Below are 21,822 nucleotides of genomic sequence, written 5' to 3' on the forward strand. Positions count from 1 at the left end.
ATTAAATTATTGTTCCAATACAGTATTCGTTCGGTAACTGGGCGAGAAAGGAAGACCAGTCATCGATATTCGCTTGCTAACTGGACCGGCATGTAAAACGTCAAATGAAACCGAGGGAAACTTCAATGGATTGTTTGTTTCGTGTTAATCTTGAAATTGGATAAATTGGACAACAGGTATAAAATATAATTTGGGGGAATTGTTTTTCTGTGATTTGATCAATGTTCGTTCATGCAAAAATAATGACAATTTTTATAACATCTCAAATTACACACGAATGATCCTCACAGGATATCTTAAAATTGAATATGGCGTCAATTAATTTACGAATTGCTATTTTAAAAGCACAGTTACAGTTACCGAAAAAATCCTTCTACGCATATGTTCGAACTCCAACAATGACAGAGTTATTAAACTTTTGCTCTGTTTCAGGCTCGGTTTGCCTTAAACTGGTTCTAATTAAAAAATTACGCTACGTAGAACTATTCTGTTGTAGCACCCGTGGCCGAGTGGTTAGCGTCTCACATTATCATGCCGGGTGTTCGGGCTCGATTCCTGTTCTGGCCGGGGGATTTTTCGTCAGAGAAATTTCCTTCGACTTGCGCTGTGGTTACGCGTATTCTAGAGCTTGCCCCTCGGAATACATTCAAGACGTGTTATTTGGCTTATGAAATCTCAACTAAGTATTAATAAATGACGCTAGTTCATGCATAGGTTCGACTTATATATAATCGAGTCAGTATACAATTGAGTATGTATGTATATAACTCAATTGTATACTGACTGATTATATTATGATTCGATTATCTACAGTTCAAAAAATATTTTTTTTATATCGAGTCCGACCTGTAGGTATATGCATAAAATAATCTGGACCTAGTAAGGCGCCGTGCACAGATTACGTAACGCAAGTAGGGGGGAGGGGGTTCGAGCTTGTGTTACCTTATGTACATAGGGGGGAGTGGGGGTAACCGTGATCGTTACGTAACCCTATACAGACTCCTATATGCTTGAGCAGCTAGCTTTGATTCTGGGGCAGAATGAGGTGTGTTTGCTGAGCCAAGATGATAAAGCAAAATACATGCTTACACGGGTTTAACAGCATCCAGTAAGCAAGCACCGATAGATGCAGCTGGAACATTTCTACAGATTTCTTAGACTTTTTAAAACCAAGAATCTGTAGATACAGATTACATTTTTTTGAGTTTCATACAGAATTTACAGATTCGTTGATTCCTACAGATTCGAATATCGTTGCAGCAATGACGAGGTCATGCAATTTTTTCCCCCATTTCACCTATTTTATTCATATAGAGTTATAAAAAATAAATAACATCGTTTATCTTTTTCTTACTGAAGCACAGAGAATGTAAATTCCAAATCTGCACTCATACTGTCGTGAAGATTCATTTCCTTTGAAAGTTTGTTTTTCAAATTGTTCTCAAAGCGAAAGAAAGGAATTAAGTCAGTTCAGGAAATATTGAAGAATATTTAAAATGTTGAATTCGCCCGCTCTCACTGGAATACGTCGTTAAACATAACCTAGAGAGATTCAACTACGACCGTAATCCTATTTAAATGTTTTTTTAACTACGTTTTGCTACTGATTGTTGAATTGAACAAAACAAACTGAAACACCAGAATTCACTTAGATTAATTCGGACACCAGAACACTTTATCTTACTTTCTTGAGTAATATTAGGCTGTCAAAAAAGTCCTGCGGTATTTCCGCGAGGTGTCGTTGTAAGCGCGTAGTCCTAGTTGTATTCATTGTATCGAGTCATACTATAGCTTGTTGGAAAGGTATTTTTGCGCGCTATAATATAGTCCTTGACAGTGGTTTGTTTGGTTAAGTTGTTCGTGAGTTATAGTGTCGCAAATATGGAGCAAAATAAAGAGAAAATCCGACATATTTTACAGTACTACTATGACAAAGGCAAAAATGCATCTCAAGCTGCCAATAAAATTTGTGCAGTTTATGGACCCGATACAGTTTCCATTTCCACCGCACAACGATGGTTTCAAGGTTTTCGTTCTGGTGTAGAGGTCGTCAAAGATGCACCACGCTCCGGAAGGCCTGCCGTCGAAAATTGCGACAGAATCGCTGAATTAGCCGAGAAAGACCGGCATAGTAGCAGCCGTAGCATCGGCCAAGAGCTGGGGATAAGTCATCAAACCGTTATTAACCATTTGAAAAAGCTTGGATTCACGAAGAAGCTCGATGTATGGGTGCCACACACATTGACGCAAAAAACATCTTTGACTGTATCGACGCATGTGAATCGCTGCTGAATCGCAACAAAATCGACCCGTTTCTGAAGCGGATGGTGACTGGCGATGAAAAGTGGGTCACTTACGACAACGTGAAGCGCAAACGGTCGTGATCGAAGCCCGCTGAAGCGGCTCAGACGGTGGCCAAGCCCTCATTAACGGCCAGGACCAGAACCTTCTGCTGTGTGTTTGGTGGGATTGTCAAGGAATAATCTATTATGAGCTGCTTCCCTATGGCCAAACGCTCAATTCGCACCTGTACTGCCAACAACTGGACCGCTTGAAGCACTTATGAAGAAGAGGCCATCTTTGATAAACAGAGGCCGCATTGTCTTCCATCAGGACAACGCCAGGCCACACACTTCTTTGGTGACGCGCCAGAAGCTCCGGGTGCTCGGATGGGAGGTTCTTTTGCATCCGCCGTATAGTCCGGACCTTGCACCAAGTGACTACCACCTGTTTTTGTCCATGGCGAACGAGCTAGGTAGTCAGAAGTTAGCCACAAAAGAGGCCTGTGAAAATTGGCTATCCGAGTTTTTTGCCACTAAGGAAGCAAGCTTCTATAACAGGGGTATTATGAAGTTGGCATCTCGTTGAGAACAAGTCATCGAACAAAACGGCGCATATTTGACTTAAAACAGATGATTGTAACTAATTTTATGAACAAATGAAAATTTAAAAAAAAATACCGCAGGACTTTTTTGACAGCCTAATATATGCCAAGAATAATACATCAAACCTGATGTTCCAGGATTAGACTTTGGAGATTTAAAAAAGCATCTGAAGATATCTACATAAGTGTTGAAGATGTAGAAATGGACAAGAACTATGTTTTTCTCTATCTATAAAGATAAGAAAGTTAGATTTTTTTATTTCATCGACAATTTTGGACACCGTATCTTTGATAACATAAAAATGAGCGCCGACAAAGTTGTTACACATGATAGAATGTAACAACTTTGTCGAACTCTCACAGTCTGGAACAGTTTTTATCTAAATATAACAAATATCTCCCACAAAGTTGTTTTTTAACTAAGTTGCGTTAGGGTAACCATGAAAAAACGGTTTTTTACTCTAACTTTTATACTTAAAATTCTACATCAGAGTTGTCTTCGTACGACTTTTAGAGCTTATCAATACCAACATTTTGCGATGCAGAACTTGTCAATATCTTCATCCTGCTCAAAGTTATTGATGGGTTTGCACCCAAAAACTCATGATTTCAATCTTAATTTACTCAAATACAAAAAGTAACATATCTTTGAAAATCACATATTATATAGAGTGAAATTCGTTCTTTCAAATTCCGTCAACGGACATTTTTTATATTTGCCCCAGAAAGACCAGCAAGCAATTGAAGAGAGCGTATTTTTTGGGAAGAAATATCAATAACATTGAGTGAAGTTGAGATATCGACAAGTTCTGCAACGAAAAATGTTCGAATTGATAAGTCCTAAAAGTCTTTCGAAGGCAGTTTGTTTGTAGAATTTGAACTATAAAAGTTAGACCAAAAAAATCAGTTTTTTCATGGTAATCTTAACGCAACTTAGAAAAAAGGCGCTTTATCGGTTATTTAAAGAGATAGAAAAAAACATTGCTCTACAAAGATGTCTCTCATGCAAGCAAACCATTTGTCATGACAATTGTCATGCGAAAATGCGAAAACAGAATAGAAACTGAGAGAGGTTGGCGTCGACATCATGCCTCATACCGTATGTTTCTATGTTTCGCATTTTTTCGCATTTACGCATGACAATTGTCATGACGAATGGTTTGCTTGCTCTCATGACTGGAGTTACAACATTGTCGAGCTATGTTTACCTCTATCAATAAAGAAAGTTAGATTTTTTATTTCATCGACAATTTTGGTCAACCTATTTTTGATAACATGAAAATAAGCACTCTATCATACGTAACAACTTTGTCGAATACAGTTTTTGTCCAGAGAATAACTGTCGAGCGCTAAATGCTAATTTCCACTTAAATGCGCCTCCTGGATCATTGTGCAATGCTAACAAGCATCCCCTGGTAACTGAATAAATTTCCATTGCACCTCAATAAAGCAATGTATTTTAACTACAGTGTATATGTTTTCTGGCATTACGTGGATACCATCAACATCGTCTAATCAAAAATTTCTATGTCAATCAATGATGCTAAAGCTACAATTATGCTATAAAATTGGAGTAGGTTTATAAGTTCAATTTTTAAGCATAATTTTAGATTTGAATTCAGATTTTATGAGAAAAATCTGAAATAAAAACATTTTTTCAGACCAAAATACAGATCTTGATTTTGTCATGGCTGCTAAACAAAAGCTTATTCCATTTGTTATTTAATGTATGTAATAATTTCCGTAAGAACATTTGGTTCCGACCTGGGCAGATATCTAATTTTTTTACGTTGAACGAACGACTTTGAGTTTATGTAAAGATTTGCGTTACGTAACATAAGGGGGAGTGGAGTTTGTCTTGCGTTACTTTTTGTTACATAGGGGGGAGGGGGTCCAAAAATCGCATTTTTAGCGTTACGTAATTTGTGCACGACGCCTAATCAGAAATTTTTCTTACGTACAAAAACGTAGAAAGAAAAACATAACACTTCCCATGGGGGTAGTGGGGCCAAATTGGTGATGGGGAGCAAATTTTCATATTTTGACATTTTGACAGTTCTACTGAAGTACAGGATGACTAAAAGTCATTAAATTCTTCAAACATAAGGTGACTATCACTACGGTTTCAATAGTCAATAGTTATACTACCAAACAAGCAGGTGACCACTTTACCTCCAAGCAAAAATAGGTCCATTTTTCACCTTTTTTTTCTTATGATGAAAAATGTACTATTTTGAAGTAAGGAATGGTATCTTGAACAACAATAATATTCTTCGAAAAACTGGAATTGAAGCGATATGTGGACGCTGGAAATGGGCATATTCCTTAGGGTGACCACTATGCCCCCACTTCCCCTACTGATGTTTGGTTTTTGGTTGGGGTGGTATATTATCCCAGGATCAAAGCCACAAAAGGAACCCCTTGAAGAGCAACATGTGATAAGGTATATCAGCTTTAGAAAACATAACATTGTAAGTCAATAGAATCAAGAATCAAACAAAATATTTGCTTATCTCTTCTAGAATTTATGAACAGTCGTTCAAACTGATGATTCTTCAAAGAAATCAGCTCAGATAAATAAATATCACGGGAAATTCCTTAAATACGATGCGCGCAAAATTACATCCGATAGGCTACTGTAAGAGAAATTTCCGTTTTATTTATTATTATTGACATGTTTCAACACAGTTTCATGTAGAACAAGGTGTCTTAAATAGCTTGATATGTTCTAGTAATAGGAATTCAAGAAGTTTCAATTGATTTTTAGTTAAATTATCGAAATTTAAGCACCGGTTCATTTTAACCGCATTTTCCCTATAATGAAAATGCTTATTTCTCTCATACAAAACCATACGACCTTCTTTTATGGCATTCAGGAAACTCAAAAGTTTCATATCTACTTGAACGCAGTTCCATAAAATTCATTGGTAGTTCATACGACTTGGGAGAAAACGCGCCCAACGAACATTCACTCTCTATGTTAATGTAGTTGTGTATCGCATAGAACAAATGATTTCACCTTTACCTGCGGTTCATGCCGAGCGCCATTCATCATGACTAATAACTACCGTCATTTACGCCACTTTCGTCTTTGGCGTCATGCGTAGTACGCACACAGTCTGCCAGCAGCGTGAATAGCGCCAGTGAAAACTGTAAACATACAAGAGGGTTTATATCGCAATACATACGAAGAAGGGCTACGATATTGCCTGCGCTGTGTGGTTTGCGAGAATGAGGAGAGGAACTGGTTTTACAACCAGCCTTCCCGATTGTGTGCGTGGTTGATGTAGGGTTACCAGACATAACGGTTTTGGTGAGATGAAATATAGTGGTAAAGAAGGAAGGGCTGCATGTAAAGTTTGCTTCGTTGATATTTTTCGATGAGCAACCATGGTCACCCTAGACAGCTTCCGATGTGTTGGTGGATCCGTCGCGCTGCTGCTATGAAGAACAAAAAACTGCTTACTAGCCAAACGATCATCGAAGCATCGACAATACATACAGTTTCTTCACGATCGAAGACCTGTTTCGACGGTTCCGCGAATTGGAAATTCTGTTTCGAGTAAAAATCTATCATTTCATTTCACTTTATGTTTTGGTTGCTGTAAATAAAGAAAAGCCGTCTATTTTTACGCCTTCTCACCTCCTGAAAATATTCACGTTTTTGGGTATTTTTATTTTGTCATATTTCTCGTGCGCGGTTGAATATAAACGTACAAAAGTGCTATACGGCAAGCGGCCGCCGTGCATCGTGAGTTCTGTGTGTAAAATCTAAATTTGGCATGCTATTATATAAAATTCATTTTCAGTTAAGTTCAAGTGCCCGTTGCTCATTCGACAAGTAAAATAAAAAGTAGTTCGAGGCTGTCGGTGCGTTCTATCCAGCGTGTGTAGAACTGAAGCCATCTGAAAGCCCCCAATCCATCCGTGTTCGTCTAGCGCTGAGAAAGTTACTTCGAAGGTGTTCTGTGGCCTCCGGTTGTGTTGTTTATTACCCCGAGAGAGAGTGTGTGTAGTGTTCCGCGATGTCCAAACCAAAGTCTCCGCCCCATCCAAACCAAGCTGAACAGGAAACGTTCTTCATGAGGAGCAAGCCCGATCCTATTCCGTTCAATCAGTTCCTTTACAATTCAGCAGAGGGAACCGTACTCGGTCGTACCGCAGGGTCATGGGGTAAGCGTTAATATTCGCACATTTAATTATAAGATGTTGTATATAGCAAGGCGAGAAACATGCCAACACATTACTGCAGTGTTGAAGAGGCTTCACAGCATTACAAATTAATTAGAACGAGCAAATGCTCAAGTCATTGCTTTGTATTACAAATGTACATTTGTGAACACTGATACTAATCTGATATTTCATAACACTTCATTTCGTATACAACCCACGTCACGAAAAGCAATGTTCTTACCACGAACCTCGAAAATTAACCGCTTGTCTCCGAGGGAATTACGTCAATTTTCCCCGCAGACGAGAAAACATAAAATGACAAATATTTTTAGAATTCCTCCTGACGTCTTCGTTTGGAGAGCAAGCTGACCTTCAATGCCCAGGATATAATCAAAATGATTATTCCAATCCAAACAATTTTCTTAAAAAAACCTTAGATTATAAAAAGTACAATGATGCGACCGTATTCGAAACATATTGGATATTTACAGCACAGCAATTTGGTGTCATCCAAATTTGATAAAATCCGCAACATTCGCTGATTGCTATCTATGATGAACCGTCGTTTGAATCGTTCGTTCGGCTTCCGTCTCTTCTGGTATTTTTTTTCCAGCCCGTTTCGTTGCTATAAATAATGTACCCTGAGCACATCAGCATAAACGAGCGCCGTTAAAAATTGAGCACATTTTCGTCTGGTACGGTTTTTACCGCCAGAATATGCCCCGTCAGCATGTGTCAAATAATAATAAAAATAATGACAACATGCTGAATAGCCGAAACCTATCTGAGCTCGAGAAGACGGTTGTCTTAATCATTTTTTACTGATCTTCATTTTGGCGATTATTTTATTCAGCCGTCAACATTTGCAAATTAGTTTGACTTGCCAGCCAGTGTTGTTGAATCACTCAACTGCATAAATGATTGGAAATTTGTCAAAACTCATTCAAGGCTTTTGCAGCGAACCAAAGCCGATCACAAAAACTATAACTAGAAGCTGTGGCAATGATATCGTCTAGTTCGCTTACTCGGTGCGAATGATTCAAATAAGTCAAATAGATTGGAAACTTGATTGTTTACCTAAGCATTGTGTTCTCCAGCAAATGTTCCCAACGTACTGGTCGTGTTCAATATTTTGTCATCCAAATAAAAAAAATAACTGTTTTATGCATCAGGAATCAGCGCGACTTGAAGGGAAATATTACAAAGATCAGTTACAACATATACTTAGGTATTAACCGAACTTTAACCTTTCTGCCCAGCTTCAGAACTCAGCAAACAACGATTCCATAAAAATTTACCTTGCCATACCGATTCTTGGTGCTAGCGCTAGTTCTAGAAAACAATTTTTCGTCTAAAACTGAGGTTACACTCCATTTCAGTGATTGTAGCATGTACTAGTTGTAGTACATAGCGCCCCTCACTAGCTGCCACTAGGTCTGATCCTGTCAGCATTTGTATGGAAGTAGATCGTAGAAGAATCAGACTGTTTATAAAATTTGTTTTGGTGAGATTTCGCGATTTTTTCAGGTACAAAACATCGGAAAATTGAAATGGGAAAAACCGATTTTCTAAATATCGACCCAAGAGCGCCCGATGCTAATTGGCGAACACTGTTTTCTCGGATAATTTTTTTCCGAAATCCAAACGCTAATTGGCTTAAAAAAATTAGGTTTCAGTCGGCGTGGAGTTCAACACTTTTTTCCGACAGGAGTATAGGGCCCTATTCCAGAAAACGAGACGAGCAATTCGCCTCGTCTCGTCTTTGCTTCAGTCACTGTAGACTGGAGAGACTTCAGTCAGTTTATCTCGGTATGATCAGTGATGTCAGATGAGAAGACATGTTTTTGTTTTGAGAAAAACAACAAACAGTTTTAAAATTGATCAATCGATACTCTTTTCTCAGTGCCAAAATATTAAAAAAAAAAACATAACAAAAAGGAATAAGTTTCATATATCTTTTGGTTTCATTGATATTTTTCCTCGAGCATATGGTTTTATCGCTCAGACGTTTTGTTATTATGGATTTATTGGGGGCAATGTTTGTTCACCTAATCAACGATTTATCAAGAAAAGTTTTAAATCTATATATACGTATTTCCAATAAAGTAGTTGTTTTAAATTACTCATTTTCGTTCAATATGTGAAGACCCTTTTCGTGCCGTGTTCATATATTCAAAACAGTCATCTAGCATCCCTGGATATGATTTCAATGTTTACATTTGGTTGTGTTGTTTGGGGGAGGTCCATTTGAAAATCTGTAAAATCTTGCAATTACTGAATTGAATTTGATGGTTGCAGTTGAAAACATACATTGCTTATGCAATACTAGTTTAGCCGTGAAACAATTTTTGAAGATAAAGGCGGAGCAGAAGAATACCGATGCTTTCAATTAACAAGGTGAACAAACACATCAAACAAACTAGACGATTCGACTGATTCATCGACGAGCGCGACCAAACGGTCGTCGAGCCAGACGAGCTACTCGTCTGTTTTTAGTCGAGCTCGGTTTCTGGAATATGAAAACAAACGAGACGAACGCTCGTCTGCTCGTCTCGTTTTCTGGAATAGGGCCCATAATTCAAACTAATATTGGGTGTGTATTTTTTAGACATTTGGATCTGCATATCTTCTCACGATTTTGTCGGATGGTCTTCTCTAATGTATTTTGTCATCTCGATCATCTACACACAATTAGTTGGTTAACTTTTTGAACATACGATGGCGATTTCCAAACATTCACCCTCATTCTTGTTTTCGAACGAATAGAAAACGCAGTAAACTTCACATTCTTTCTTGCGAACTCCGTTCGTTTGTTAAATCAGCGTTCACGTTTTTCGAAAAACTCGAGTTTGTATTCCGTTTGGGTTGGAGGAAATATGGGTTTTCCACAGCAATTGAGAATTTTGTTTACTCAAGCGGTACTTTTCAAAAAGGTGTATCGATTCTAGTAAGAGAAATCTTTGATAATTTATATCTCAAAAACTATGACTCGTACCCAAATAGTGTCTTAGAAAGAGTTATAGAGTATTGATGTTCAAACTTGAAAAATTGCAGAGAACTTTTTTTATATTTTTCATATAAAATTGAAGTCATGTAGAAAATTCAAAAATTAAGTCCAAGATGGTTAAACTATTTTGACGAACTTTTTGGAACATCGATTTTTTATGAATTTTCGAAGCTTCGAATTTTTGTATGTTGACAATCAATTTTAGCCACAAATTATGAATCCTGATGTAATGTAAAACAAAAAAACTCATCATTAATCTCCTTCTAAATGCAGCCATTCTCGAGATGATAAAAAAAATTCTAGTTTATTGTCTTTTTTATAGTAAATAGGCCCTTTTAAAATATTTGTCTTGTTATACCGTCATGTTCATGAAATTTTATGAATTTGCTTATAATTCTCAACAACTTCTCCAAATACATCATTATGGTAAAACTATATGTTTAGGAATTACGTTGAAAAACATTTAAAGACATGTGGGTTAACACAAGACGTAGCGATATAAAAAAAATCTGTTTTTATCTTAATACAAACTTTTAACATATTACTTGTGTTGCACAATCAAAACACGAACAGTTTTCAAAATGTAATTGAAATCCCAACAACACAAATACACATCGTTGATTCAACCGGACGTTATGGGTATAAAAATAATTAACTTGTTTACGTTATGCCTGGATTTTACCTGTAGTCAAGTATCTTTAAGGTACCTCAGTATATGTATATAAAATTACACAGATTCAAACATCGTTCATCAGTCGAACAATCTTCCTTATAGAGTGAATAACAGTATACCACAATGGACTGCAACAAAATTATCTCGTTTTGTTAACCGTTTCTGAAAAATGATAAGAAACGTTCATCTGAAAAACGTTTCTTAACCGTGTCAGTGATTGAGAAACTTAAGTTAATGGGATGCAATGTCTTTTTACATCTTTTAAAACTCGCGGATCATGATACAGAGAGAAATGGTTTGATCTGCAGAATAGAGATAGACGGCATGATACGCAAATTTTTAATAAAGGCATTTTAGAAAAATTTAATTTTTAGACCATCGGTAAATCTTGAAAAATCATAACTTCATAACGAATAAAAACACATCTCTGATTTTTTGGATATGTTATGTAAAAAAACCTCAGCTCTTACGAAAAAAATATAAAAAAATAAGCGCCCTTGACCCCAAGACCATGGAAACCACAAAAAACAAATACAGCGCGGACTCGATTATATACAGATTTTGATTTCTTTTCACTGTATGTAATCGGATCCTGTATATAATAGCGTCAAAAAAAATTTTTTTATTTGTTTTTTTTTGCATCATTTTTTGTTTTTTTGAAAATAAAAGAGGAATTTGATTTTTGATTCATCCCCTTAAAGTCAGAGAACTACTTTCTCACATGAAAAAAAAATTATCCAGATTCCATCAGGAGGTGATAGACGATCATAATTGATGAAAAAAATCCTCCTATGCATATGTTCGAATTTCAACAATGACAGAGTTATAGAACTTTTTTGTTTTGTTTCGGACTCTGTTGCCTCAAACTGGCTCTACATTCATAAGTACGCTACGGAAGGCGATTCTGATGCCTTCATTTGAAAGATGAGAAAATTTAGTACAGGATATGGTAGTGAAACAACTAAATTAGTGGATTTCAATAACATTTTGGAAGTAAAAAACTTAAAAGTTAATAATTTTTAATGTGTTATTATTGATTTTATCCTAAAAATTTATTTCAAACTACATTGCACAATGGTCCAGGAGATGGATTTAAGTGGAAATTATCATTTAGAGCTTATTCTCTACACAAAAACCGTCTTAGACAAAGTTAGTACATATGATAGTGAGCTCATTTTTGTGTTATCTAAAATAAGGTGACCAAAATTGTCGATGAAATAAAAAATTTCTCATCTTCAGAGATAGAGGTAAACATAGTTCAACAATGTTGTAGTTCCAGTTATTTGAGATATCTTTGTAGAACAAAGTTTTTCTCTATCTCTTAAAATAATCGATTTAGCGCCTTTTTTCTAGGTTACGTTAGGGTCACTATGAAAAAAACTTTTTTTTCGCTCTGACTTTTATATTTCAAATTATACATGCAAACTGTCTTCGATAGACTTTTAGAGCTCACTAATACAAACATTTTTCGATGCAGAACTTGTCGATATATCAACTTAAATCAAAGTTATTGATATTTCTTCCCAAAAAATACGCTCTCTTCAATTGTTTGTCATTCTTTCTGGGGTGATTTTCAAAACTATGTTATTTTTCGTGTTTGAGTAAATTAAAATTGAAATCATGAGTTTTTGGGTAAAAAACTATCAATAACTTAGAGTAGGCTTAAGATATAGATCAGTTCTGCATCGCGAAATGTTGGTATCGATAAGCTCTAAAAGTCGTACGAAGATAGTTTTTTTTTAAATATAAAAGTTAAAGCAGAAAAACACGTTTTTCATGGTCACCCTAATGCAACTGAGAAAAAAGGCGCTATATCGGTTATTTCAAGAGATAGAGAAAAACTTTGTTTTACAAAGATGTCTCAAACGATTAGAGCTATTTACAACATTGTCGAACTATGTTTACCTCTATCTGAAAAGATAAGAAAGTTACATTTTTTATTTCATCGACAATGTTGGTCACCCTATCTTGACAACATAGAAACTAGCGCTCTATCATTAGTGACAACTTCGTCTAAGACAGTTTTTGTCTAGAAAATAACTGTCAAGCTTCAAATGATAATTTCCACTTAAATGCATCTCCTGGACCATTGTGCACCGTTTCTATCAATTAAATTGAAGCTCTTTGACCGCTCTACAATTTGTTCTTTGATACCCAACTTCTATCTTTCTAAATTTGGCTGCAATATCAAATTCCTGGTGAAAATTCAGGCAAAATCTTCAAAATTCACGACTTTTACCCCACTGTACATGTAATAGCCACTTAAACTTAACCTTAACGTTGAAAGGTTACATTTCTTCCTGAAATAAGTCATATTTGAAAAATAAAAAAATTGTTTTTTTCCAAACTGTATATAATCGAGTCCGACTTGTACAATCAATTATAACGAAAACAAAGGTGAAATTTCTTATTTTCAAAATAGTTCAGTATTTTTCATAGAAAGAACATCTATTTGGCTTCAATCTGATATCTGAATCCAATGGTCCAATGGGTCAAAAGTTATGATTTTTTGAAAAAAGTAATTTTTGGAAAAAATGAGAAAAAAATTGCCCCCCATCCTATGGATCTACCACTTTTCACGAAAATCTGAGAACCACTATATCGGTTTGGCATGGAGGTGCCCTCAAGATACCTGACATCAGGTACAATCTAGACATAACGTATTCAAATTAATTGTATTTGTCTGTCTTTTTGGATGGAACTAACGTTCCCAGTGGAACATTTGCCTTCACAACGTGGGTATTACTTGCGTAATATTTATTAGTAGTACCTAGTTGAGATTTCTATGCAGGATAAAACGCCTCGACTGTATTCTGAAGTGACAAGCTCTAGAATACGCATCATCACAGTGCAAGTCGGAAGAAATTCCTTTGACGAAAAATCCCCCGGCCTGAACGGGAATCGAACCCGAACCCCTGGCATGATAATGTGGGACGCTAACCACTCGGCCACGGGAGCATCAATTGTCCCCATAACGTCCGGTTACATCAACGAGGTTTATTTGTATTGTTGAGATCTCAATTCTACATTGAAAACTGTTGTGTGACACGAATAATATGTTAACCCTTTGCGGTCGTATTGAATGTTTATATGGGTTTCGTACTGGTCGGAGTAACTTAACAATGTGTTTAATGTGTTTGATTAAACAATATATTTTATAATTCACCTTCGTGTTTATGAAACGAAAATCACCTACAAGTTGTTCGACAAATTTTCGTACTCCTCCCACATTCATATAGTAATTTATAATAAAATTTAGTTTGCGTAAACGGTGCCGCCTCGTTTCATTATTTTTATTATAGTTGATTTGTCCGATGTATCGCATCTACTCAGCATCGTGACTATCCTCTGATCTTTCCACGCTAATAATCTTCTATTGATATTGAGTACCGTTATCTATAATTCATAGAAGCTCCATACTATCCTATGAACAGGTTCACTAGACATTAAGATTCGTTTAGGAAAAGTGTAAACTGATACATCGTTGCATAAAGTACACTGGATTTTTTACGCGATTTTTTGTGTGATTTTATTTTACGCGAGAGCGTTTGCGAGTGCGATCGTGACGAGCCCGCGCCGGTGACGGGGCAATCTTTTTGTACGTGGTTCTCCCGAAATTACACGATTTTTTTCGCGATTTGCTCGCCATTTTTTCAAAACGATTTTATTTTCCACGCGCACGCATAAGTTTCGTAAAAAAAAAGAATTTAGTGTATAAGATTAGCATGATTCCTTGCTGTGATGGCTGAGAGCAGACGAACGACCAGAACGGTAAAAAGGGTTTGGTGGCTTAGAGCAAACAAGCGACCGCATTGAGTTAAAAGTTAAAGATAAATGTTTTTCAACGTAACTCCTAAACATATATAAGGTGGGAAAAAGTAGTTCATTATTCAAAACTATTTTTAATATGCTTCGGATTGTCCGATTTGGGTCAAATATACACCGTTTCGTTGTAAAATTTGTTGCCATTCTAAAGGTAGTTTCGTAATGTCTCTATCATAGAGGTCTTGGTCCTTATTGGCGAAAAACTCTAGCAATAGATTTTTACAGTCTGCTCTTGATCCCAATTTCTTATCACTGGGGAAGTTCTACGCAATGCCAGAAAAGGGTGGTAATCGCTTGGTTCCAGGTCCGGACTATATGATGGATGCATTCAAACATCCCAATCAAACTCTCGGAATTGTGTGGCCTTGCGTTGTGCTGATGGAACACAAAACCTCTTCTGATTGCCAATTCTGGACGTTTTTGGTTAATCGCTAGCTTCAAACGGTCCATTTGTTGGCAGTAGAGGTCTCAATTTAGTGTATTGCACTAAAAAAAAGAAAAAAATTAAAATAAATAAATTAAATTGCCAGTATTTTACTGTTGCAGTATCTGCACCATAAACACCACAATTTTAACTGGCTTGCATTTTCGCATTTATAAAAGAAAAAGTGTAAAATGTACCGAATGTCCTCTTTGTTGACCTCCACCCTGTAACTCACAACTGAATGGAACAAACCAAAAACAGCAAAAGATTTTTTTAGTTTGAAATGTAACCTTTACAACGAGCCAAAACTTGAAATTGTCTGATGGATATTACGTGAGATATTGATCACTAAAGCCAGCTATCGAGAAAACAATGGATTACTTTTTCCCCAACCCAATATTTTTACTATAATGATGATTTTCGAAAAGTTGTTGGAAATTATAAGCAATTTCATAAAATTTCATCAACATGACGGTATAACACGACAAACATATTAAAAGGGCCTATTTACAATAAAACCCACCGCACACTGCAGACTTTTTTTGCGACCGATGGTTTGGTCGGCCAACTTGATCGGTAGAGATATGCATATGCGCACATTACATCGATTCAGTTGGGTTATTTTCTGCACTAACAGGACAACCCGACCAAACTATTGGCCGATTAGAAGTCTGCAGTGTGGGGGCTCTAAAAAAACAATGAATTAGAAATATTTTTTTTAAATATCTCGAGGATGGAAAGAAAATAAATAATGAGCTTTTTAGTTTTAAATCACATCAGGATTCATAATTTGTTGCTAAAAATGATTGTTACATACAGAAATTCGAAGTTTCTAAAATTAATAAAAATTCGATGTTTGTCAAAAATAGTTTCACCATCTTGGACTTATTTTTTAAATTTTCTGCATGACTTCTATTTTATATGAAATTTTTTTTTTTTAAATATTACAAATTATTTTTTTTTGTGAATAAAAAAATACTAATTTTCTTTCTAAGTGTATATTTTTTTCACGTTTAAACATCAATACTCTATAACTCTTTCTAGGACACTATTTCGGTACAACTCATAATTTTTGAGATATAAATTATCAAAGATTTTTCTAACTAAAATCTATACGCCCTTTTCAAAAGTCACACTTGAGTCAAAAAAATCCCAATTGCTGGGGAAAACTCATATTTCTTCCAACCAAAACGGAATACAAACGTTCATTCGAATCCATAATACATGTTATGAAAATCTGCATTTTGAGATTCATTTGGAATCGCACATAAGCCACTGATGTTATCAGTAACTGAAGGTGGGTCTCAAGGAATCGCACCATGCCCAATTGATACATGTAGATTTGTGCTAAAAACTTGAAAAAAAAAATTATTCAAATTCGTGTACCTGACATTCCTGTCAAAATTGCAGAAATAAGAGTTCAGTTTGTTGTAATGCAATTTTTGGTATGGTGACATAGCCATTTGTCTAATGGTTCAGACGTTGTCATTATTGAGTCAAATGCGAAGAAAATATTTATCTCCAGATGATTGGAAGAATATAATCATAAATGTAAAAAAAGGAGTCAGAACTGTTAAAACTCCTTTTTGTGAAAAGTTTGTCGGGCCTGAAGTAACATTTAATATTTCAATAATTTCAATTTATTACTTTTTCCGTTTACAGAATCAATTAACTTCATGTACATTTAGATGGAAGTTATATCTGTATTCATGCGTTCTGCAATATATTATTTATATGGATTTATATTCAGATGGGACGTATCATCGACGTCAAGTCGCCATTTTTGAACTTTGCAAACCATTTCCGTGCTGTAGACCTTCTCCATACACGTCGCAAATGTCCCGTGCTGCTTCGGCAGCTTTTTTACCTCGATGGAAAGCAAAGAAGAGCAGGTGTGGAAAATGATGATTTTTGCCTCCTGGATATTCCATTTCTAAGGCTCAAAACTAATAAGAAAAAGTAAATAACTCAAAATACAATTAACATAGTTGTGTAGAGCAGAAAGAGTTCTATTAAATGAATACTTACCCATTGTCAAACAGCAAACAAATCGTTGTGAAATAAAAAAAAATATGAACGCTATGAGCTTATTCCCCAACCCAATACAGTGTAGAATATTTAAAAAAAAATGTCTTATCGAACAACAAAGGATGAATATTTGGATAATCGAATATCTTATCAAATTCACATATCCAGATTAAAAAAGTGTCCATACCATAGCCATAGGAATGTCTATGTCGAAGAACGAAAAATACTCCATTTGACCCCTGAAAAACTCTGTTTTTTCTTAGTGTTCGGCAGTCATTATCTATTTATGATGAATTCTATTTCGGTCAGAAAAGAAGTGCGAAACAGAAATCACTCCGATTTTTAGCACATGCATTAGCCTTCTCTTCGAACCACACAAAGACTTTTTTCTTTTCTTCTTTTTGTCACGAACACATTTATCCCATTCGAGCCTCCATCGTCCAGCTCTACAGATCATTTGCTACGAAAGTAAACCATTATTTATGGGAAATTCTCCCTCGCAGTGCGTCCAATTATCGCCGGTAGGTTTAAGAGGGTTTCTTTCACTAATACATCAGCTTCTCGACAACATATCACTGGGAGAAAAACAAAAACAGGAAAAAATAAAACGGTCAGTCTGTAATGCTTCATGTTTGTGTCGTGTTTGATGCTTCGGGTGTGGCTGATTTGGTCATTGTCATCGAAAAAATTATCGATTGTATACATACACTCTTCCGGCGCATGAAAATACCTTACCTCATTGAGCGACGGAAATACCTGCGACGAGAAAAATACGGAATTCAATTAACATTAACATTGCTGTGAGACCATGCGTCGTCTACTGGTTGTAAAACCCAGTGCGGGGCGGCAGACCTTGCCAAAGGACGTACAATTGAACTGACTCGCCTCAATGTGGCATAAATTAACTACCGATCGAGCATTGAGCGATCAGCTTTATGGCCATGTCCGCAGCAAATCACTGTCGGTTTCATCCTCCGACTGGGCATTACGTATCGGACGGCACACATACGCGAGGGGGGTGAATTGTAATACATGTTGTGCTGAACCGACGACGGTGAACTACAATTTAATCGGAATCAGTATCGCTCTAATATCAAATCGCGTTCTATTACATTTGAAACGGTTGACAATTGGCGCTAAGAATGGAATTTCCTAGAGTGAGCTGTTAGCAACGCCACAATGCTGACGACCTCGTTCGCTTGTGAGAGTTTCGTGTGATCTAGTTTAATCACTGATGTTTCAACTAGTAACAGCAGCAAAGCTTGGGTTGTCAAAATAAAACTTTGTTTTAGCAATTCAATAAGTCCATGTTTTACACTCCCGATAAGGGCAAACATATTAGTCCGAATCAAAGGTGAAATTTCACACAGCCCACAGCCCAGATAAATTCATTGCTAACGTTTAATGGATCATCACCGTCTTGTGAGCGGTATGAGATTTCATTAGATCTGTTGTCCCTAAAACTTACATTCTGTCAAATATATACCGGGTATGTGTAATTTTAAATCTTCCCGCAGAATATTTTTCTCTTTTTTAAGTTGTTACTACTGTCAGTGCTCTCAATGTCAATGTTGAGCGAGATATGTGATTTAGTTAGTTTTCGGAACGGTTTTTTGACGTAGGACTACGTCTTTCATTTCTATACCGGGGTGTAAAATCAAAGTTTCGAAAACGAAAGCGTTACGCTGGAGACCGAGATTTTGAGCGTTAATAGCTCCTCAACAACTGAACGAAATGGTATGATAATCACTTCATTCGAAAGATAAAATGTCTACGCGTTCTATACTTGTTACTTTCTGATCCAAAAACTTGTTTCAATAGTCTTAAAATTGCTTTCAAAACAGGCTATTGAAATCACCAATCGGTATATAAGCGAGCGGCGCTCGGAAATCCACTCAGTTCTAATTGAACAGCGATTGGAGCATGTTGTCGCTGTTGTGGTGAAGCTCTTCGTTTATCATGAAAGCGCGAATGAACGGTGTCACCAAGAGCCTGTTTGTGCACCTTAGGCCAGAAGGGAATCCATCAGGAGGAGAGTGATGCCACAAACGGATCCCCGGGAAGATCTCGAAGCAGCCGCTACACACACACACACATACACGCACGGAATTCTTTCCGTTTGGATCGAGAAAGATCCGGAAAATAATCTGCCAGTTCCTTTGGGAATTTTCAAAATACATTCATGTGAAAGAGTTTATTTGAATGTTTTCTATCCATGTAACACTGTGACCAAATATGTTTCAATCAAGTGCTATTAACAGATGGTTATCGAGTTAGCATTAACCACTGGTGGGCTTCCAGTATTGAGGAAAATGTGGAAATATCCAATCTTTACTGAAAATAATCTGCCAGTTCTTCTGGGAATTCAAATTACATTCATGTGAAAGAGTTTATTTTAATGTTTTCTATCCATGTAACACTGTGACCAAATACATTTGGTTTTGTGATTTTTCAATCAATCGCAATTAACAGGATAGCTTCTGAAGATTATTCTTCCCCATCAGTAGAATATTTCCGTATCCAATATTGGATGCATAAAACCTTGTCCCTCCAACGTAACGCTTTCGTTTTCGAAGTCCCCCAAATATTCATTCATTCAGAATGAATTCAGATTCAACTTCAAACAAATGATCTCTAAATCAACGATAGTCCTACGTCACCCTTGCGGTTATACCATAGATATAACCCACTTCCTGTTTTTTGGTAATCTGTTTTGAAGCGACAGATCAAACTGGAAATGTATTTTTTCAGTTATTTGATTTATACATCAGTTATTTTTTTATTTCTTACAATTTTTGTTGTCTTTGCCGTCCGAACAAAAATGTTTCTCTTCTGTTTGCCGAAATTCAATTCAGTACCGAGAATTCCTGAAAATGATCTATTCAAACCCCGTTTCTATTCACAAGCGTCCGAGCGTCTGTTTACCATGGAGGTTCGGCTCAAAACAGAGTTTGATCCCCATGTTAGGGGCGGTTGATCACTGTCTTCGTGCCAGCGGGGACTCTAAAAAGAGCTGTGCACGACGGTCCTCCGGCGAGACAGGGGGTTGGTGCAGGCCCTGCAAGCCATCCGTAAAAATAAAACGCACAGGAAAATTCACAAAGAAATTCGAGACAGGACAATCGGACTAGACCTACGCAAAGAACACGGACTAGAGATTGGAAACTCGGAACATGGAACTGCAAGTCTCTCAATTTTCTTGCGAGTACCCGAATTCTTTCGGAAATATTGAGAGCCCGCAATTTCAACATCGTAGCGCTGCAGGAGGTGTGCTGGAAAGGTTCGATGGTGCGATCGTTCCATGGTGGATATACCATCTATCAGAGCTGCGGCAACACACACGAGCTGGGTACAGCTTTCATCGTGATGGGGGAGATGCAAAAACGGGTGATTGGTTGGTGGCCGATCAATGAAAGAATGTGCAGATTGAGGATGAGAGGCCACTTCTTCAATATCAGCATTATCAACGTCCACAGCCCCCATCTAGCTAGCACCGATGACGATAAAGAAGAATTCTACGCGCAGCTAGAGCGTGAATACGATCGCTGCCCAAAACACGACATCAAAATCGTCATCGGTGATTTGAACGCTCAGGTCGGCCAGGAGGAGGAATTCAGACCGGTAATTGGTAGGTTCAGCGACCATCAGCGAACCAACGAAAACGGCCTAAGACTTATCGACTTCGCTGCCTCCAAGAACATGGCCATACGTAGCACCTTCTTCCAGCACAGCCTCCAATACCGTTACACCTGGAGATCACCACAGCAAACAGAAACACAAATAGACCACGTTTTGATCGACGGTCGGCACTTCTCTGATATCATCGACGTCAGAACCTATTGTGGCGCTAACATCGATTCAGACCACTACCTGGTGATGGTCAAACTGCGTTCTAAACTGTCAGTCGTCAATAACATAAGACACCAGCGCTCACCACGGTACCACCTACGACGACTACAGGAGCCGAACGTTGCTGCAACATATTCGCAGCGTCTTGAAGCTGCGTTACCGGGGGTAGACGAACTGGATGCTGTTCCCCTCGATGAATGCTGGAACTCCTTAAAATCAGCAATTAGCACAGCAGAGACCGTCATCGGGTTTGAACAACGAGGACAATGGAACGAATGGTTTGACGACGAGTGCCGAGCGCTCCTGAACGAGAAGGATGCAGCACGCGCAGCCATGCTGCAACGAGCGACTCGACAAAACGTGGAACGATACAGACTGAAACGAAGGCAGCAAACACATCTCTTTCGGGAAAAAAAGCGCCGCCTGGAAGAGAAAGAATGTGAGGAGATGGAGCTGATTTATCGTTCTCGAGAATCGCGGAAGTTCTTCAAGAAACTAAACGCCTCGCACAAAGGCTTTGTGCCGCGGGCCGAAATGTGCAGAAACAAGGAAGGAGGCATCTTGACGAACGAACGCGAGGTGATCGAAAGGTGGAGGCAGCACTACGATGAACACCTGAACAGCGCGCAGACAGGAGACCTAGACGGCGTTGAGGAGGACTACACCGGTGCAATGAACAACGACGACGTATCACCCCCGACGATGGGTGAAGTTAAGGAGGCCATTAATCAGCTCAAGAACCACAAAACAGCTGGTAAGGATGGCCTCGTAGCGGAGCTCTTCAATGGAGGTCCGAGAAAACTTGTAGAGTGTATGCACCGGTTGATAGTCAGGATCTGGGACACAGAACAGCTACCGGAGGAGTGGAAGAACGGGGTAATCTGCCCCATCTATAAAAAAGGCGACAAGTTGGATTGTGGGAACTATCGTGCCATCACAATCCTGAATGGTGCCTACAA

General features: G+C 37.6%; 1 protein-coding gene across 2 annotated transcripts in view; it reads left to right on the forward strand.

Moving 5' to 3' along the window:
* The window catches only part of LOC129777310 (sodium/potassium-transporting ATPase subunit beta-2-like), a 76,575-nt gene that overhangs the window by 24,132 nt on the left and 30,621 nt on the right, over positions 1-21,822 (forward strand). Inside the window, exons 1-2 of one of the 2 annotated variants that reach the window (XM_055783534.1) lie at positions 6,366-6,635; positions 6,694-7,057. The exons of the other annotated variant lie outside the window; for it this stretch is intronic. Coding sequence (XP_055639509.1) covers positions 6,910-7,057 — 148 coding nt within the window. The 5' untranslated portion in view covers positions 6,366-6,635; positions 6,694-6,909. Of the gene's footprint in view, positions 1-6,365; positions 6,636-6,693; positions 7,058-21,822 lie in introns of those variants that run through there. 2 annotated transcript variants of the gene reach the window in all.

Source organism: Toxorhynchites rutilus, chromosome 3 (assembly GCF_029784135.1).
Source record: "Toxorhynchites rutilus septentrionalis strain SRP chromosome 3, ASM2978413v1, whole genome shotgun sequence".
Taxonomy (NCBI): Eukaryota; Metazoa; Arthropoda; class Insecta; order Diptera; family Culicidae; genus Toxorhynchites; species Toxorhynchites rutilus.